The sequence below is a fragment of the Pseudochaenichthys georgianus genome, unplaced genomic scaffold, assembly GCF_902827115.2.
Source record: "Pseudochaenichthys georgianus unplaced genomic scaffold, fPseGeo1.2 scaffold_1581_arrow_ctg1, whole genome shotgun sequence".
In the NCBI taxonomy this organism is placed as follows: Eukaryota; Metazoa; Chordata; class Actinopteri; order Perciformes; family Channichthyidae; genus Pseudochaenichthys; species Pseudochaenichthys georgianus.
The window spans coordinates 11,272-31,173 of NW_027262409.1; the positions used below are offsets into that span (position 1 = coordinate 11,272).

Here is a 19,902-nt window from a genome sequence, read left to right on the forward strand (position 1 = left end):
TGTGTGTGTGTGTGTGTGTGTGTGTGTGTGTGTGTGTGTGTGTGTGTGTGTGTGTGTGTGTGTGTGTGTGTGTGTGTGTGTTCCTAATTAGTTATGCTGTCTGGATCCAGCAGCGAGTGTCTTTGTTTTTCCACACAACGGAAGACGAGGCTTGTCACAACAACACGTCTCGCAGTTCCTCCAGACGTGGAAAAGCATTATCACGTGTCCACAAACGAGTGCATCCACCCCGCTGTATAATCACATTCTCATTCTGTTCCTCGACGCAGGAACAGATCGGGCTTTTGTTCGCCTTAAAGGAACCACAATCAGAACGGGAATAATGTTTCTTTCTTGACAAATCATCAGTGTGTTACGGTCTGAAATGTGCGATACGTACAATTAGAGAACCCACCCAATTAGAGAACCCACCCAATTAGAGAACCCACCCAATTAGAGAACCCACCCAATTAGAGAACCCACCCAATTAGAGAACCCACCCAATTAGAGAACCCACCCGTCTCCGGCGTCAGAAGTTGAACAATGTTCAACTTCTGACGCCGGAGACGCCGGAGTAGCCAGCGCCAGCCAATCAAATCCCGTTTCCCAAAATCTGACAGCTGAAGCCGTAGCCAATCAAAACGCGTCTAAGCTGGGAGAGATATCCCGCCGTTCATTTCTATATTTCAAAAAAAGTCGGAGGAGAAACTAACTATCGCCGTAGCAACCACCCGGTTTTGTATGACCAGCCCCTCTTCACCTACCGGGATACAAACCGGAGGAACCAGCATGGAGGGAGGTGGAGAGAGGGGGGGGAAACTGGTAGGTTTCCGCCTGTTTGGGGAGTTTATATATATATATATTTATATATATATAAATATATATATATATATATTGCTCATATAAAATCCCCGGGGTTTTGCTTTGTATGTCGGGGGCGGGAGATTCATGTGATTGGTTGTTGGTCGCGTTGCTTGAATAAAATCCCCAAGCTCCAGACACGCCCAGCTCCAAGCTTTCTTTGAAGCTGTAGTGTGGACGCTCCGTGACTCTGCTTCGTAATGCCGCTGACGAGCGTGAGCACGACGCATGAGGAAACGGAAAGACTATAACACCACGTCTCTCTCTCCTGTGCACCTCTGCTACTTCAGACGCCACTTCTAAAGAAACGCATCTATTGGATTTGACAAAGCATGCCGACGTCTGGACGAGAGACACGGAGGCTGCTACGGGGAAGAAATCAGATCAGTCAACCTGGAGGATACTTGATAACACGCGTCCCACCTCTCTCATCAGAGGCATGGTAAGTCGGTGGAGCAGTTTGCACCGGCCACTGACGGCAGAGGTCATCCCGGGACACACGAGAAGCCCATTGGACGATAGATAAAGCCGAACTAAAGGGGAAAAGACGGTTAGCGTTCCTTTTTATTCGGACACTTCTCAGGATGAACCCTTAGCCACAGGGCCTCGCTCAGATGTGCTCTTCAAAAGACACATCTGAACTTTACACTGCTGTCGGCAGGGACATCAAAACGGTGCGTTCCTCTCAAAAGTCGCCACAGATCACTATGTGGATGCCTTTTAACTCACAACACATTTCAGCGAAGGCGACCTTTGGAGGCTTTCTCACCCCGGAGGAAAACTTGAGGAACTCGTTCTGTTTCTGTCCGCCAAGGCGAGATTTAAAATGCTCCCACGGACCTACATCTAAATCCACAAGAGCCGCGTTCACACTGCGGTACTTTTCCCACAAAGGTTCATGCGAACTTAGTTCATGAGAACTCTTTAGTTCTCATGAACTAAGTACAGATCGCGTTCACACCAGAAAAAGTCCCTGGGGTGGATTAGGCAAATGAAGCCGCTGACGTCACTTCTTCTTCTTCTTCTGCTGCTTTGGGTTTACTGGCAGGCCGCAAACCACTTCACGGCGTGTACTGCCGCCCAAAGTCCCCGGCCGGAAGTCCCCGGAGTTGGGGAAGGCTTCAGTAGAAGCTGCTGGGACTCCCAGCAGCTTCTACTGGAGCCTTCCGAGTAAATCGCCCGAACGCCGACACCTCCTCATCTCCACCGCTCCCATGTTTTATTTTGTGTTGCCATAAGTTAGTCTCTCTGCGTTTCTGCGCTGGGCTAATGCTAATGCTAATAATGCTAATGCTAATAATGCTAATGCGAGGATAATAAAATGGCGGCTTCACAAAACTTTTTGGGAGTTTTACGGGGCGTGGTTTGCAATCCGCCCAGCCAATCAGGAATATAGCTCTTTTCTCACAGAAGAGCCGCTCGAAAGTCCCTGCTCTCTAGCAGGGACTTTCGAGCGGGTAAAAAGGTTCGCATGAACTACTTTTAGTACCGGCTCTTTTTGGTGTGAACGCGATCATGAACTAAGTTCGCATGAACCTTTGTGGGAAAAGTACCGCAGTGTGAACGCGGCTAAGGTCATGAAGTCGTTCGTATAGCTCTGCTTAAAAATCGTTTTCATACAGCGATGGTAAATGATATAAATTCCGCACTGTACCTGAAGTGTGCAGCTCGCTTCCTGAGGACGGTGGTTCTGGCTCTCTCGCCTCCTCCCGGCCGCCAGGCTGCGCACTCTGTGGACGACACAAACACTGAACAAGTATTGGTCCGTATCACAACTCACTCCAAGTGGCACTCTCCAGGCATCACAGCATGTCGGAGAGCACGTTCTTAACGTCATGGTAACCGTGCCTTATCGTGGCACTTTTCGCTGCAGCCAGTATTTTATCGCTTCTATGAATTGCCGTTATTTTGTTTTTGATTGTTTTTGTATTACTATGTGTGATGCCTTTGTGGAGCCCTTTGGATAGAGCGCCACAGTGACGCGTCCTGAAACCCGGACGTCAGCTGCGCACGGGTTCCTCTCATTGGTTCCTTCGACGAAGAACCAATGAGATCTCTCCATAAGCTCTGTGGTTGAGACACAAGTGTTTAAGATGAGCGAGTTCAGGTGTTTTATTAGATCGGGGTTCTTTTCTTCCATAAAACGTCTAATGTCAGACTTTTGGGACGAAAACAACCGAATGACACACTAAGGCACACGTGTCAAACTCGAGGCCCGGGGGCCAAATCAGGGCCGTGGTGGATTTAATTTCGGCCCGCAGGATAATCTCTAATTACTATTAGATCTGGCCCGCCGGTATATTGCACACCTTCCCTCCATCCTGAGGGTCTCCTCCGCTCAGAGCCTGACCCCAAACATTGATGACCTTGCCCCCTGATGAGATGCCAAGTGTCTGAACTAGCATCACAGAGCAGCACACTGAGTTCAATGGATGCTTCCTTCTGCACTTTCTCTCTCGACAGCAGGGCATGCTTGGTTTCTCTTTGAGGGGAATAGTTTTGTTGAAGCTGTCGTTGGCCTGTGGGGAAATGTACTCATAAGAAATGACTCTGGAAAAGCTGCAGATAGAGCCATGAGAAATGAATGCACCTGATTATTTAATGTTGTTGTTATAGGCAATAATTGAAGCTTTGTTAGTTCCAGGTTTAATATGTGCAATAAGTTCATTTCAATACGTTCTGCTATAAACATTGAACCAGTCCGGCTCTCGACTAGCACCCATTTATTTATTTGGCCCACCGTGTATTTCAGTTTGACCCCCCTGGCCTAAAAGAACATACTGAACCTGCACTAAGGTATTTGTTTTATTACATTTTGTGTCCTTAGATTTCTCCTAAATTCTCTCAAAGTTAGCTTTCAATAATGCCTTATTTGCTGAAACAAAACGTCATTACTCTCTATCGATATTATAATGTGTTCTTTACATATTTCATGCATAGCCAGAAAAACATGGCAGGAATTTATTTATTTATCTGGAAGTATTTTTGGATTTAAGGAGCGATTCAAAGCGATATCTGAAATCCCCTCTCACCGTAAAATGTCAATGAAATGAAGGAAGACGACGTTGTCTATACTGGGGAAGTATCATAGAAATATATGTATACATATATCTATTCACCTGCACTGAAACAATGGCTTTAATTAAACGTATAATGTCAACAGATTTCACATTGTTGAAAGCAATAATATTACGTTCAAATGAAAGATATTAGGTTATTCAGCTGTGTGCAATCTGTAGACTTTCAATTCATTAAAGTGAACTAGTTGAACTACGTGTCGCCCCATTTGACTGGATGGCAGGTGCATACATAAACAATAACATATATAGAAAATAATCAAATATATAGTTCATTATAGCAGTACATAGAAATAGAGTGGATAAAATATGGAACCGATATTCTGAAAGAAAGAAACAACATCCTGCTTTTCTACAGTTGCTTTTGCACCGATTTATAAGATTTATAAGAAGGAGAGTCTCTCGAAACAACGTTGAGCTGAACAATAAGAAGAGCAGGAAACATCGGAAGACTTGAAAGACACTGCGAGCTCGTCTTCATCCCGCTCTGCAGTGTTTTTGTAGCCCACCATCATCCCTCAAATAGCACGAGAACATCTCCCAAAGCCCCCCACAGCATGTCCTTCCTGCTGCAGGAGCTCAGAGCTCCGCCAACGCTGAGCTTCATAATCAGGAGCATCTTCTCTGCTCGAAGCCTCGCTGTGTAGCTGCTCAGCTGCAGACGAACGGTATCCATCTATCTATCTCTCTCTCTCTATCCATCTATCTATCTCTCTATCTCTCTCTCTATCTCTATCTCTCTCTATATCTCTCCATCCATCTATCTATCTCTCTATCTCTCTCTATCTCTATCTCTCTCTATATCTCTCCATCCATCTATCTATCTCTCTATCCATCCATCCATCTATCTATCTGTGTAGCTGCTCAGCGGGCAGACGAACGATATCCATCTATCTCTCTATCTATATATCTCTCTATCTCTCTCTCTATCCATCAATCTATCTCTCTATCTCTCCATCCATCTATCTCTCTATCTATCTGTCCATCTATCTCTCTATCCATCCATCTATCTCTCTATCTATCTATCTATCTATCCATCCATCCATCCATCTATCTCTCTATCCATCCATCTATCTCTCTATCTATCTATCTATCTATCCATCCATCCATCCATCTATCTCTTGAGTTTCATGGAGAAACTGATTCACTGAGATAAATAACAGCATCTGAACACTGTGCTCAGAAACATAGGTGGGAAGTAGTGGAGTACAAATACTTTGCTACTTTACTTAAGTACATGTTTCTGGTACCACTACTTATTTTTCTGACGAATTTTTACTTTGACTTCTTTTGAACTCAAATACCTGTACTTTCTACTTCTCACATGTTGAACTCAAATACCTGTACTTTCTACTTCTTACATGTTGAACTCAAATACCTGTACTTTCTACTTCTTACATGTTGAACTCAAATACCTGTACTTTCTACTTCTTACATGTTGAACTCAAATACCTGTACTTTCTACTTCTCACATGTTGAACTCAAATACCTGTACTTTCTACTTCTTACATGTTGAACCCAAATACCTGTACTTTCTACTTCTTACATGTTGAACTCAAATACCTGTACTTTCTACTTCTCACATGTTGAACTCAAATACCTGTACTTTCTACTTCTTACATGTTGAACCCAAATACCTGTACTTTCTACTTCTTACATGTTGAACCCAAATACCTGTACTTTCTACTTCTTACATGTTGAACTCAAATACCTGTACTTTCTACTTCTTACATGTTGAACCCAAATACCTGTACTTTCTACTTCTTACATGTTGAACTCAAATACCTGTACTTTCTACTTCTTACATGTTGAACCCAAATACCTGTACTTTCTACTTCTCACATGTTGAACTCAAATACCTGTACTTTCTACTTCTTACATGTTGAACTCAAATACCTGTACTTTCTACTTCTCTCATTTCCCAAACAGCTGGTTCCTTTAGTCTGAATGTGTGTTTTGTGGCGTGATCATTATTCTTTAGAGTCATTGCGTGCCTATTGATTTGAACACGAGGTCAGGTACTCTTTAAAGCAGCTGCTAGCTATGGGTACTTTTTACTGAAGTACATTTCAAAGCCTCTTTACTTTGACTTGAGTAAAGAACTTTAGTCAGTACTTCTACCAGAGTATTTTTAAAAACGAGTATCTGTACTTCTACTTGAGTAAAGGACGTGTGTACTGTTGCCATCTCTGGAAAGACGACATCTCTGAGATTCAGACCGCCACATGGTCCCTTTTATCCACAACGCATCACCTGCTGCTTCTCTTTCCACCTGCAGGCGAAGAGCTCCAACAGGCCACACTCTCCATCTGTGATGAGGACATGATAACACTGCCGCCCGATGGGTTCAGGTAACAGTAAAACGGAAGATGTGTCGTCTGGGGATGCAAAATGGATGAAAGAGAAGGATGAGAGGAATATAAAAACTTTAGAAACGTGTCAAAATAACTAATTTCACGGGAAGACGAGGGGTCGAGGAATGAGATAATCTGGTTCGGGATATTTCCAAATATCTGGAACTCACTCCCAGAAACCTGCAGGTCCGCGGCAACTCTCTCTGTCCCCCCCCCCCCCCCCAATAATGTGTATCTGGCGTCCTTGTGTGAATTAGGGCTGCACGATTTTGGGAAAAAATGTAATTGCGATTTTTCTGACAAATATTGCGATTCGAATTGCGATATTTATTTTTAAGCGACCCAACGGAAGTTTATTCTAAAATGCGGCCATAACTCCGGCTAGGAAGGTCGTATCAACGTACTCCCATCTCGAGCACCCCCGCAGCCCGAGCTACGAGTGAAAGAACTAAACTTACATGAAACTTCCGTTGCTTTAAAGTCGAGCTTCAGTTTCAGATTCTCCCTGTGATAGAAACATGTGATGGAGCGTCTCTAACCTGACTCAGAAACCATCTGAAGCTCCACTGGAAGCCATCTGGAAAGGGCAGGCACTTTCAAGAGCACTTAGCAGGTGATTGGATCAATCTGTCTATCACCTTCTATCATGGGCCACTTCTGATTGGTTAACAATGGATGGTACACGTGGAGCACAGCACTTCTGATTGGTGTGGATGACTGACACACAAGAATAAAAAAAACAAATTGTAAAAAAAAAAAAAATGTAAAAAAAAAAAGTTTAAAAAAATCGCAGGCTTTGCGATTTGATAATCGCATCATTACAAATCGCGATTTCAATTTAAAATCGATTAATCGTTCAGCCCTAGTGTGAATGTCTAATGCGCTTTATTCGTAATCAAACCAAACTGCATCGAACAAACGAGTGGGACTTAATTATTCCCTTTGCTTCTTTCCGTCTTGGCTCCGGCTCAGACAGACAGGCTGAGATCATGACAAGTGTCCAAGGAGATGATGTCATGTCGCCTGTGTCGAAGCAACAATGAGACATGGGCTAATTTGAGCATTTTAAATCCAAGCCGCATGTGGGCCGCCTGCCTCGAGACCCGAGCCTCGCATCTCAGATCTATACGAACAGCGACGCGCCAGAGCAGATGAAACCGTGCAGGACTCATCGGAGAGTCTGTGTGAGGTTACACAACGCTGCTCGTTCTGTTCTGGAACAAACAACACCGACTGCCATGACTCAAAGCTCCTCTGTCTGATCAACGGCTTCAGCGTCTCACAATGAGTTCTCTGTGTGAAGTGTTCCTCGACGTCTGAGGGGCGGAGGTGGGTCTGTCTCTGGTTCGTCCTCTCGATATGGTTTGGTGAGGACGTCCTGCCGCTGCTCGTCTCTTCTCCCGATGTAACATAGATACACTGGTTAATGGTGTTGTCAACGAAAGTGAGTGAGAACATGATGCCGTAAGAGGCTGTGTGGAAAGATGTAGGGGTCAAACACGGGTAGTATTACAACATCCCAAGTTCTCCTGTTCCCGAATGACTTTCCCCGTTATACCCTCAGCCCTCCATTCCACCGGGTCCGGCTGCTTCAAACCCTACCGGGCGCGTTCCAGAAGCGTTCCAGAAGCGGAGCGTCTCGCCTGCCGGATCGCAGTTGTTGTTGATTTGGGCATACTTCCTGGACAGACTACTTTGTGCAGACAGAGTTAATAATAATTGTAATATTCCAGTTATAAACGACATGGATCAAAGATGTGTTTCTGTATTTTAGTGGTAAAGAAATGCTTTCATCATCATCATTATTCTATATATATAATTTACACAGTGCCTGTAGACCGGAGGAGAACGCTGGCATTGCTCCTCCTCCTTGAAAGACTACGGAGGGATAGGGTCTGCAAGATTACTTTGTGTGTGTGTATATATATATATATATATGCTCTGAACGTTCCACTTCCTGCCTGCCGACATTACGTTACGGCTGCGTCGCAAATAGGATTCATCCTAATTTTAGAGAAGCCCATCGCCGAGACGCTTCTGAGCCGTTACGGCCCGCCCACCCAGCGGCGTGCGTTGAAGCTTGCCGGCGGGCGTGTCTGAAACTCGCCCAACAACCAATCACATGAATCTCCCGCCCCGACACACTAGCAGCGGTTTGATTGAAATGCTTGACTCTATGAAGCCTGATGTACTTTATGATTCTGTTTTCTTCAAGGTTGTGTCTTCCTGGTCGAACGCACTTATTGTAAGTCGCTTTGGATAAAAGCGTCAGCTAAATGCAATGTAATGTAATGATTGGCTAGAGCTTGTACAGGCATATGATTCGATTGGCTGACGTTTCTGCCGAGGCGTCAAAAGTTGAATATTGCTCAACTTTTTCAGCGAGCCACGCCAGCAACGCTCCGCTTCCCACAATGCAGTTCGGCGAAAAGTGACCCCATTCAAAGTGAACGGTGAAGCTTTCAACGCACGCCGCTGTGTGGACGGGCCGAAGCGCGCCGCGTGTGGTGGAATAGCACCCATTGACTAGAGCGCCGCGGCCGTAACGCGGTGCGGCCGTAACGCGGTGCGGCCGTAACGCGGTGCGGACGGACCCGGTGGAATCTAGGGGTCCGGTACTTTCGTCTGGCGGTCTGAGGGGTCATGTGATGATAATTGAGGGGTAAAAGAGGGAATGGTTGTTCTCTATGATTTGATTTTTGTTAATTGTTGGATATTCTGACCTTTTTTGGCCGTGTTTTCTAACTCCACCAAGAGAGACATCAGGCAGTTTCATATTGTCGTTACGAAAATGTCTTCCCAAACCACATACTAACTATTTTTAAAGCTGTTGACGCTGAAACCTTTGCAATGAACTGCTTTAAAGTAACGAAACTGGATTGGAGGCAGAAATGCTGACTTTCTGAACACAGAACAAACGAGGGTCAGCTGAAACGCATCCATCGATAAGTGATAAAAGCTTCTATTGCTGATTCCACTTTTAACGACTTTTAACATCCGAGTTCCCCCGTCTCAGTCCAGTACTGAGAGAAACAGAATGAATGGGATCTTTATGGATATGATTGATTACCAATAGTCACTCCTACTAGTGCCAACAAAACGAGAAAAACATTATTAATCAATATAATGGGGATTAATTAGTAATGGACCTCCTCTAGTTAATATTGATGAACCATGTTACGGGGGGGGGGGCTGCAGTGTGGGGGAGTCCTGCAATTAAAATAGTGGCATCTAACGGGGTGGAGCCCTCACAAAAGGTATACATATAGTTTCGAACCCTCCCAGTTGTGTCCAGTCCCTAAATCAATACCTCCACTAAGCGCCGGGACGTGAATAATCTGAACGGGCTGTTGTTTACACGTTGCAGGGCTGCCGATTGGTCCATTAGTGTCGGCCCGCAGTTTATCTGCTGATGGAGGGTTAATGGGGGCACTACCCTGTTTATCAAACCAGGAGCCGGGGGGCAAACATGTCCTCTGACGCACGCACACACACACACACACACACAGACGCACACACACGGAGACAGACACACACACATTTAACCCAGCCATGCAATTGTCCACTATATTGGATTCTGCAGGATTGTGCATCGTTCCAATCAAGTCCCACTCCCAATCCATCAGATAGGCAAACACACTGTACTCTTCTCTCCACACACATACACACACACAGAGAGAGAGAGACACAGACAGACAGAGAGAGAGAGAGAGAGACACAGACAGACAGACAGAGAGAGAGAGAGAGAGAGAGAGAGACGGACGCACACACACACACACAGAGAGAGAGAGAGAGAGAGACACAGACACAGAGAGAGAGAGAGAAGAGAGACACAGAGAGAGAGAGAGAGAGAACACAGACAGACAGACAGAGAGAGAGAGAGAGACAGACAGACAGACAGAGAGAGAGAGAGAGAGACACAGACGGACAGACAGACAGAGAGAGAGAGAGAGAGAGAGAGACACACAGACAGACAGACAGACAGAGAGAGAGAGAGAGAGAGAGACACAGACAGACAGACACAGACAGACACAGACACAGACACAGACACAGACACAGACACACACACACACACACACACACACACACACACACACACACCTCAGTCAGGTTTGCAGAAGTTCCCTTTAAGGTCCAGATGTAGCATCAGACTTCTTATGGACTATTTTACACACCGATAAAAGCTAGCCGTCGCTTCTTGAAGCCAGAATGTAATCTTTAGGATGTCAGCCATCTCCACTGTTTTCCAACTCTTGCAGATTCAACTTTCAAGCATCAACACTCCACGCTCTCCTGCTCCCTAATGACCGTCTCCGCGATGCCCTCAGGGGCTTTGGTCTGCCGGCTGAGGGGTCGTGCGATGAAGATTAGATTTGTGTTAATTGTTGGATAATCTGCCCTTTGGGACCAAGAGACAGACACACGGCAGAGTCTCATATCGGTGTGAAGAAAATGTCAAACTAACGACTTTTAAAGCTGTTAAAACGTACGCTTTTGCTATCAACCGCTTCAAAGTAGTATATCTGTATTTTAGGCAGAAACGTTGACTCTCTGAACCCAGGGAACAAGTCTCGTGAATCCACTTCTGCAAATCAGTGGTAATAGTTCTGATTACATCACATGTTAGACGCTTTCATCCAAAGCGACTTTCATACTCTCAGGGACACCACGACATGCCGACTGCAGCGGGGTTTGAACCTGTGACCCCCTGATCCCCAACCCACTGCGCCACACGCCTCCCTCATCCCTAATCGTTTATTCCACTTTTAACATCCCACGTTCTCCTGTTTCTCACATGGCGCGGATCAAAGTTAAGTCTCACTTCTGCAAACTTTGTCTCCCCACACCGCGGGATAAATGATAACTACCTGTGTGTCTTATTTATTGGAAATCGAAGACGCCGGGGTTTGGATATTTCTTCGTACACGACTTATCGTCCCGCTTTAAACTCCTGTTATTCCTGCAGGGACTGTGAGTGCGGCGTAATGGTGTCGACTATCAATATTCTATTCTATATTATTCCTGTAATATTCCCGATGGGACCGAGAGAGCGTCGGCCCGGCGGAGAGCAGGGATCTCCTCACTCGAGCTTATGGGTTTTCACTGTAATATTTCTGGGGACGAGCTACTTGTGTCGACACTGTATACATAAAACATGTCCCTGCCCTCCCATAGTGGACATGCTAATGTTATACAGTAATGGTATGAGATAAAGATGCCATGGCTGCCGCAACATCGGAGAGGCATTAAAGCAATACATGGCGGTGCAGTGTCCCGCAGAGAAACCCCTGAGGTACGAAGACAGAGGCAGCGATCTACAGTCCCTCCGTTAGAGGCAGCCGGCCGGCCTTTAGAAGCCTCTGAGTCGATAATACTGCGTGACCAGTCCTACAAAGAAACCCTTAGTTAAGTTAAAGTATTATGGGTCAGATGTGCGTATCAAAAGTAAAAGGATGAAGTGTTAAGAGTGTAATGTTAGTGAGGTTATATATGATGTGTGTGCACTATCATTAGGTTTATTAGAATAGAAGAGTATGAAGTATCCAACAATTCAAATACTTAAGTACAAGTGCGTTGAATTTGTACTTGAGTAAATGTATTTCCTAACTATATCTTTCATTATTTTATCCAGGGGTTGGTACAAAATAAATATGAGTATTGAGATTATTAAGAAGGGAGAAAAAGGGCGTTCTTTAATATTTGATTGGCGGATTTGCCCTTTTTGGGACTTCTAACACAAACAAGAGAGAATTAAAGACGAGTTTCATAGTATCTCTGAAGAAGATGTGTTTCTAACCTCAAACTAAAGCTTGTATCGGCATTAAAGTGATTTAACTGAATTAAGGCTTTTGTTTTAGGCAGACATTATGACTTGGGTCAGTGTGTGTGTGTGTGAGAGAGAGAGAGAGAGAGAGAGAGAGAGAGAGAGAGAGAGAGAGAGAGTGTGTGTGTGTGGACTAGCATTACTATACTTGTGGGGACCTACATCTGTTTACACAGTCACGTGTGGGGACTCGCCTCCCTTATGGGGACATATTGGAGGTCCCCATAAGTGTGTGTGTGTGTGTGTGTGTGTGTGTGTGTGTGAGGAGAACATGGACATATGTGTATATCTCAGGGGTCGATTGGACTCCCCCCCCACATACCTCTTCCCGTGTGATGTGGAGCTTATTGCAGACGTCTCCGTGTGTAACGACCGAGCCTCTTCTTCCTCATTACCCCGCCGCCCCGACATGTCACAGACGAGCCTCTGCTCTGCTGACAGGAAGAGGGAGAGATGGAAATAATTACCAACGTCTCTCGTGGAACAGGGCGTAAATTGATACACACTAAACACTGTACCTTGGGGGTCCCCGTCTCTCTCTCTCATCCCCCGTCAGATGCACGAGACAAATGAATGCATCCAGCAGGAATTAATTGGATTTGGAAGCAGTCTCCTGCACGACCCGCCAGGACAGACACACACACACACACACACACACACACACAGGCAGACACACACTCCTCCTCCTCCTTTATTCCAGTCATGCCTTGCAGAGATGTCTGACGCCCCCCACCTACCCCCATGGATCAGTCTGTGTCCCTTATCCCCCTCTCTCACACACACACACACACACACACACACACACACACCGCAGCCTCCCTCTTGGATACAGTGTTTCCATGGCAGCCACGTTTCGTGCACGTGTAGAACCAGACGGAGAGACCACTCCCATCCATTCACTGGATATTGATTCAGTCTGCAGCGCCCTACAGCACACATGCACGCTCACACAGCCTCGTGTACACACCCCGCGTCAGGTCGGACCTTCTGGGCGAGGGAATGTGATAATGAAGGAGGAAGCATGCTTTGCGTCAAAGTGTGCGACCGCTCCATTATTCAAAGCGTGCGCGCGGAGGCGTGGCGTCTGAACGGGGTGTGAAAATGAGAAAAGGAAAACACACGTCGTACTTTTCAGTTCCAGCTGATTTTATTTCCTTCTTGGAAGAAAAGAAAAACAAATTATAAAAACGACAATCTGTACAGAGGTCTGAGAGGCAGTGATTGACCCAAACATTGGCTGGTTTTGAGCTATACACATCAAATGATATTGGCATGATTGGACGAGACATGATCATACACAGCATATTGCACACATGGAGAAAAGAAGAGGACAAGAGAAAAGAAGTCTGGAAAGGTAGAAAGGAAAAGAAACTCTTGGACCACAATCATCTTTAACATAAGGATGTCCAAAGATGGCTGTCCTAGTGCCTGTCGTTGATCACCACCGTACACACAACACACAATCTTTGCTTATAGTACAGTCAGTTTACATAAATATCTTCATGTTATTATTCTTTTAAAAATCTTAAACACAACAGCTATAGCTACATATACCTGAATCTGAAATACAAATGCTATTTGCCATGCCGTAATATAGGAAAACAATTAGCCTGCTATACATAGCCAACAGGTACAGAAAGGTTAAATACTATGAAGCACTTCAAACATCTCGCTCCCTCCGAAGTCTAGGCAAAGTGGAATGAGTGTGAAATTCCATCCAGTGGTTCAAATAAAACTTATCAAAGCAAAAGCACACAGAGGTATTAGCTCTATCCAAACAGTGGCTCTCCGGGGTCCTTCACTCAGATCCGGTGGGTCTGTGTGAGCTGGAGACAGAGCTCGTGGAGCCGTGTGTACTCGCTGGTGAAACTGGAGTCACTGCCGTTAAGAAGCACGTGGGTAAATACTGTAAACACTGTGAGGTCAGAGTGTGCCAACAAACCCCTCCGCGCGTCTAACCCAATGTAGACCCGAACAGCAATGCTGCCGGCTACCCACTCGCTGGAAACCCCGCTCTATAGATTCTGTACAAAAATACAAGTAGAAAATCATGACACACTCAAGTCTCCTTAAAAGTGAGAGAAGTCAGACATTTTTAAATAAGATACACGTCTAGCCCTTCCGCGCTGGATACAGACAGGTGTATGTGCACAAACACAAACGAGACCTGTACAGAACAATACTTCTATGTATAAAAAAGTTTGGCCGGTATAAATACATCGATATAAAAAACGCGGTCTGACACAGAGGAACTACAAAGTTGAAGCACTAGGCAGAAAGGATGTCGGGAAACATTGGTCCTGAAATTGTGCACTGAGTGTTTAAAAAGGAGTCAGTCTCTGTTGTAAGTCCTGCCGTTGAAGGAGAAGCTGGTGATAGTGAATTGTGTCCTATGGTCACAGAGAATTGCGTAGTTACGCAGCAATGACAATTTGTACGCATTTAACAACAACAACAAAATCCTCCTTTTCTCGGAGGGCATGCGCGTTGGTATTGAAACTACTTCGAGCTTTGAAAGAAAACTACACCTGAATTGCAACTTGATGTGAATTGGCTATAACAAAACCCAACATGTCCAGTAAATGTCCCTTTGTCACGAGCCGAAATAACATTAAGATTGAACAGTTCGTTCTCCGTCCCGCTCCACTGCGGAGCGTCTGAACTCTGCAGTCCGCGAGTCTCGCTGCTCTCCGCTTACATTCACTCCTCCTCCGTGTCCAAATGCTAACTAAGCATTTCCCCAGTCTGCGCGTGCCCGTCAGTCTGCGAGCGGCGCGTGCCTGGGCTTCAACGCGCACACAGGCCACCTCTTCTTTCCTGTTTTCACTCTCCCTTACCTAGTGAAAGAATGGCGGAAATAATCTGGTTCTGGAGGGTTGAACAGTTCAAAAACGTGGGGGGGAAGTCTCCTCTTCAGTAGGTGAACACCAGGTTGGAGATGGTGGACTCCAGCCAGTCTCCTGAGATCATCTCGCTGACCTCCGGGGTGCAATAGTCGGGGAAATCAAAGTGAGAGCCCGCCCCGCATTCCCCGAAGCTCCAGTCCAAATCCCGGTCCAGCTCCGCGTCCGAGAAGCCCATCCCGCCCAGAGACATGCTCTCAAATCCGGGGCTGGGAGTCAACTCGAGCCGCTCGTCTTCAAACTCTTCGTCCGAGGAAGAGGATGACACGGAGGAGGAAGAGTGAGACGCTGAGGGTGTCGGAGAAGAGGCGCGCGTGTACCTGAGGCGCGCGGAGTGAGAGTTCTCAGTGTCCGCGGGGCCGTGATCCTCGTAAAGACTGGGGGGGTCGCTTGAATCCGGTGAGCTGCTCAGGGTGGGACTCGCCGGGACCCCCACGGAGGGAGGGCCGCTTTCCAAGCTCCCTGCCCCGCAGAACATGTGTCCGCGCCTCGCCTCTCCTCCGCTTCTCTTCTCCGGGATCTGCCTCGCGCCGGACACTGAGCGGGATTTGAAGAGCGCCTGGTGGTCCCCTGGAGACGGGAATTCACTCTTAATGCCCGCCGGTTTGTGTGTCCTGCTCGCCGCTTTGGACACGGGGCTTCTCTTCACTTTCCGCTCCCCGCCGCCGCTTTTCTCTGCACGCTCCGCCGGTTTACTCGCTCCGCCGCCCGCCGACTTCACCTTCTTCCTGGGCCGGTACTTGTAGTCTGGGTAGTCGGCCATGTGTTTGAGTCTGAGCCGCTCCGCCTCACGGATGAACGGGATCTTGTCAATGTCTTTCAGCAGCTTCCAGCGCTTCCCCAGCCGCTTGGAGATCTCCGCGTTGTGCATGTCGGGAGACTGCTCCATGATCTTCTTCCTCTCGATCTGAGACCACACCATAAAGGCATTCATGGGTCTCTTGATGTGTCCCGTTGGAGTTTTGCACCACGCCAAGTCGCTCCTCGCGCCGGAAGAAGGGGACTCAGGAGTGGGAGACACATCCATCTCCAGGTCCATTTCTCCCGTGTCCGTGGAGTCTCCCCCGGGAGAGTGAGCGCTCTCCGCCGGGCTCATGTGCTGCACCATTCTGTCTGGAAACACGGCTCAGCGCTTTGACAAAGTTCACAAAAATGCCTCGCGGGCTTTCACGGAAAAATAATTCCTCACTCTTCTTTCACGCGCTGAAAAAAGTTCCTCCAAGTCTCTTCTTGTCCTCAGCTGTGGAGACGCTCCTTCTCTCAACTTCCACCAGAATCCTGCATCAATGTAAGAGTCACTTTCAACTGCCTGTGCGGCTGAACACGCGCCCCGCGAGCCTCAGCACGCGCCTCTGTGGGCAGCAGAGCGAGTCCCTTATGGTAACGGTGGAGGAACCATGTGGCTGTCTCATAGTCTCCTGTTTCCTGAGCGCTCTGTAATATTACTGTAAACACAACAACGAGATCCTCGCAGCTTTATACCCTCCTCGCGAGATATAACAGCCAACCAGCGTCTGTCTCTATCCCGATTTTCCCCTCAAACCACGCCCCCTGGCCTCCCATTGGTCGAATAAAAAAAACTGGTAATAATAATAATAATGTGCAATGAGGATCGGTGTGTCTGACCTCATTCCTGTCAGACTCCACCGGAGTAGTGTGTGAGTGTAAGTGTGTGTGTTAAAGGAACACAGTGTCCTTTATCCTGCGAGGAGACGAGTTGCAGGTCTGTACATAGAACTGTATCGCTTCCATGTGGATGAGTGTGGACTACATGTAGGTTGTGTGTAACATAGGAGGCGAGGAAGTGCTGAGAAAACACAAAAATAGCCACACAGCATAACAAGGAGAAAACCCACCCCAACATCAACCTGTATTTACACACCATTACACACCATGACATCATACCGGAAGTGCACACAGCATGTGAGGTGATGGTGTTTCTGTTCGTGCCTCGTGGTGAACCAAAACCCCGAACACACACATAATTAGGATTGTTATGAAAGTGTGTGTGCAGAAAAACAAAGTCACACACACTCACGCCCCCCCCCCCCTTCCTCCCAGCCCCTTTATGTTGCCGTGTTCCTGTCATGTGTAGCATCATTACCGTGTGAGGCGCTAGATGTCAGGCTCGAGCCAAAGGGATCTGATGAGGTGTGTGTGTGTGTGTGTGTGTGTGTGTGTGTGTGTGTGTGTGTGTGTGTGTGTGTGTGTGTGTGTGTGTGTGTGTGTGTGTGTGTGTGTGTGTGTTAATATGCGCGCAGGATTTATCTGCATCCTGTAATCTGCGAGCTGCCGTCATTAAATCATGCAGGTGATGTCATGTTCTGCGGAGAGAAGCATCCTTGATCCCGCCGCTCAAGTATTTGCGGTGATAAATAAGAAGCGAACTCCTGTCCTTCCTCCTCGCGCAGACACTCGGGTCAACGGGGTCAGTGTTTGTATTTAATGTAGATCAAACTTCCCCAGTTGGCTCTTTAAATATAGACGGATGCTTTTTGTGTACTGTATGTTACGTTTGAAAATGCAAATGAGGAATTATCTTACGAAATATCTGCAGTTAGAACAACTTGTGTTTCACTTTGCTGACATATTAGAGTCAACACATTTAGCTTTATATAACATACATTTAAATAAATACTGAGCGCAGCGATTCAAAACATGAAAGAAGCCGCCGTGTGTTTAGGACTAACACATCATCTTAATCCGGCTCTGAATGATTTATGAACAGTATGTGGATAAGTGGAGCCACGCGGGGGTCAGATCTGTGCAGCGGTTCAGAACAAAAAACACATCTCCGAATAAATAATAAAAACATCAACAACTAAAGATTCTTCCGTGGACTTTCGTGACCTCTGACAAACCACATATACCGATCGTTAAAAGACAGAAACAGCGCGAGCGTCGTGGACAGATGACGTCGGTTCTGTGTTGGCCGAGGATCTTATCCATAACATCCCGAACAGACCCCAACCTATCAAAGTGTCCTTAACGTGTCTTCACACCTCTGGAGTCGTCCACTTCGGAGCAAATTGCGAATAAAGCACAATGTAAATGCGGGGTCTGCACACGGCCCCATGCTCACTTGCGGTACATTAAGAGAAGTCTACAGCCGCACATAGAGTGTTGTTAAAAAGCACCTGAAAGCGCCTCGCGGAGAGGACTCAGACTCAACAAGCAGGAAGTATAGAAATCTGATTGTCATAACATCAGTTCTGCACTCACGCGGTGTTCTTAATTCATGACGTGATGTCAGAATAAAACACACATAAACTCTTTAAAATGTCACAACCTTAACCCTTCGCCCCCCGCGGAGCTACATGGATCACACACACACACACACACACACACACACACACACACACACACACACACACACACACACACACACACACACACACATAATTATGAGCTCCTTCGTCAGCGAGCAGCTTCAGCGCACACCTGCCCGAGGATTAGAGCTATCTCTCTCTGTCTCTCACACACACACACACACACACACACACACACACACACACACACACACACACACACACACACACACACACACACACACACACACACACACAGACACAGACACACAGAGACAGAGACACACACAGACACACACACACAGACAGAGACACACACACACACACACACACACACACACACACACACACACACACAGACACACACACACAGACAGACACACACACACACACACACACAACACACACACACACACACACACACACACACAGAGACAGACACACACAGAGACACACACACACAGAGACAGACCCACACACACACACACAGACACACAGAGACACACACACACAGACAGACACAGACAGAGACACAGACACACGCACAGACACACACACACACACACACACACACACACAGACACACACACACACACAGAGACACACACACACACACACACACACAACACACACACTCTCTCACACACACACACACACTCTCTCACACACACACACACACACACACACACACACACACACACACACACACACACACAGGGAGACACACACAGAGACACACACACACACACACACACACACAGAGACACACACAAACACACACACTCTCACACACACACACACACACACACACACACACACACACACACACACACACACACACACACACACAGAGACACACACAGACACACACACAGAGACAGACAGACACACACACACACACACACACACACACACACACACACACACACACACAGGGTTGGTTTGTTTGAGCAGGTGTAGCAGGTCTACCTGTAGATCTTATCTGGTGTGTGAGGAGCAGCTGTCAGGTAGCTTTCCACTCCGTCACCGCCGTTTAAAAAATGTATTGAACATGTTGGAAACAAAACACACAATAATTATAAAAAGAGAAGCAAAGAAACCGTTCATATAAAAAGAAAAAAAAACATATCAAATAGTTGCTGTCATGTTCGAAAGGGGCACGAAGAAGCCGCTTAAACACAACACGGTTCTCCTCTAGCGAACAAAGTGTAGGTCATCCTCATCATCATCATCATCATCATCATCATCATCATCATCATCATCATCATCATCATCATCATCATCATCATCATCATCCTCATCCTCAACGGCATCCATGATATTTGATTGATTTAAAACAACCTAGCCAGCGTGAGTCCTGCTCGTAGCCGTTCAGGGTGTGGTTTCTACGTGCGGGCGTTGGTTCAGAGAAGTCGCTCATCGTGACAGTCGCTCCAGACGAACTCCTTTTGTCAACGAAGTTTGAAATGTGTTCGTATGTTTGTTTTTGAGATGCATCGCGCCGGCATATCGCTCCGTCATCTTCCAGAGCAGCATGTGTTTACCCCACATACACCGGAGCTGTTGGCGCCTGGAGGGATGTGTCACTATGAGAGA

The 19,902-nt window shown here is 46.6% G+C and overlaps 1 protein-coding gene across 1 annotated transcript; it reads right to left on the minus strand.

The window, feature by feature from the left end:
• Positions 1 to 13,220: 13,220 nt before the first annotated feature.
• Positions 13,221 to 16,440, minus strand: sox4a (SRY-box transcription factor 4a). Its single transcript, XM_034077431.2, has one exon. It carries the CDS (start codon positions 16,104 to 16,106, stop codon positions 15,009 to 15,011), a length of 1,098 nt encoding a protein of 365 aa, XP_033933322.1. The 5' UTR covers positions 16,107 to 16,440; the 3' UTR covers positions 13,221 to 15,008.
• Positions 16,441 to 19,902: the final 3,462 nt, after the last annotated feature.

Excerpts from the sequence above, each read along its gene's own strand:
- sox4a (XM_034077431.2), bottom strand. The coding sequence starts at position 16,106 with ATGGTGCAGCACATGAGCCCGGCGGAGAGCGCTCACTCTCCCGGGGGA.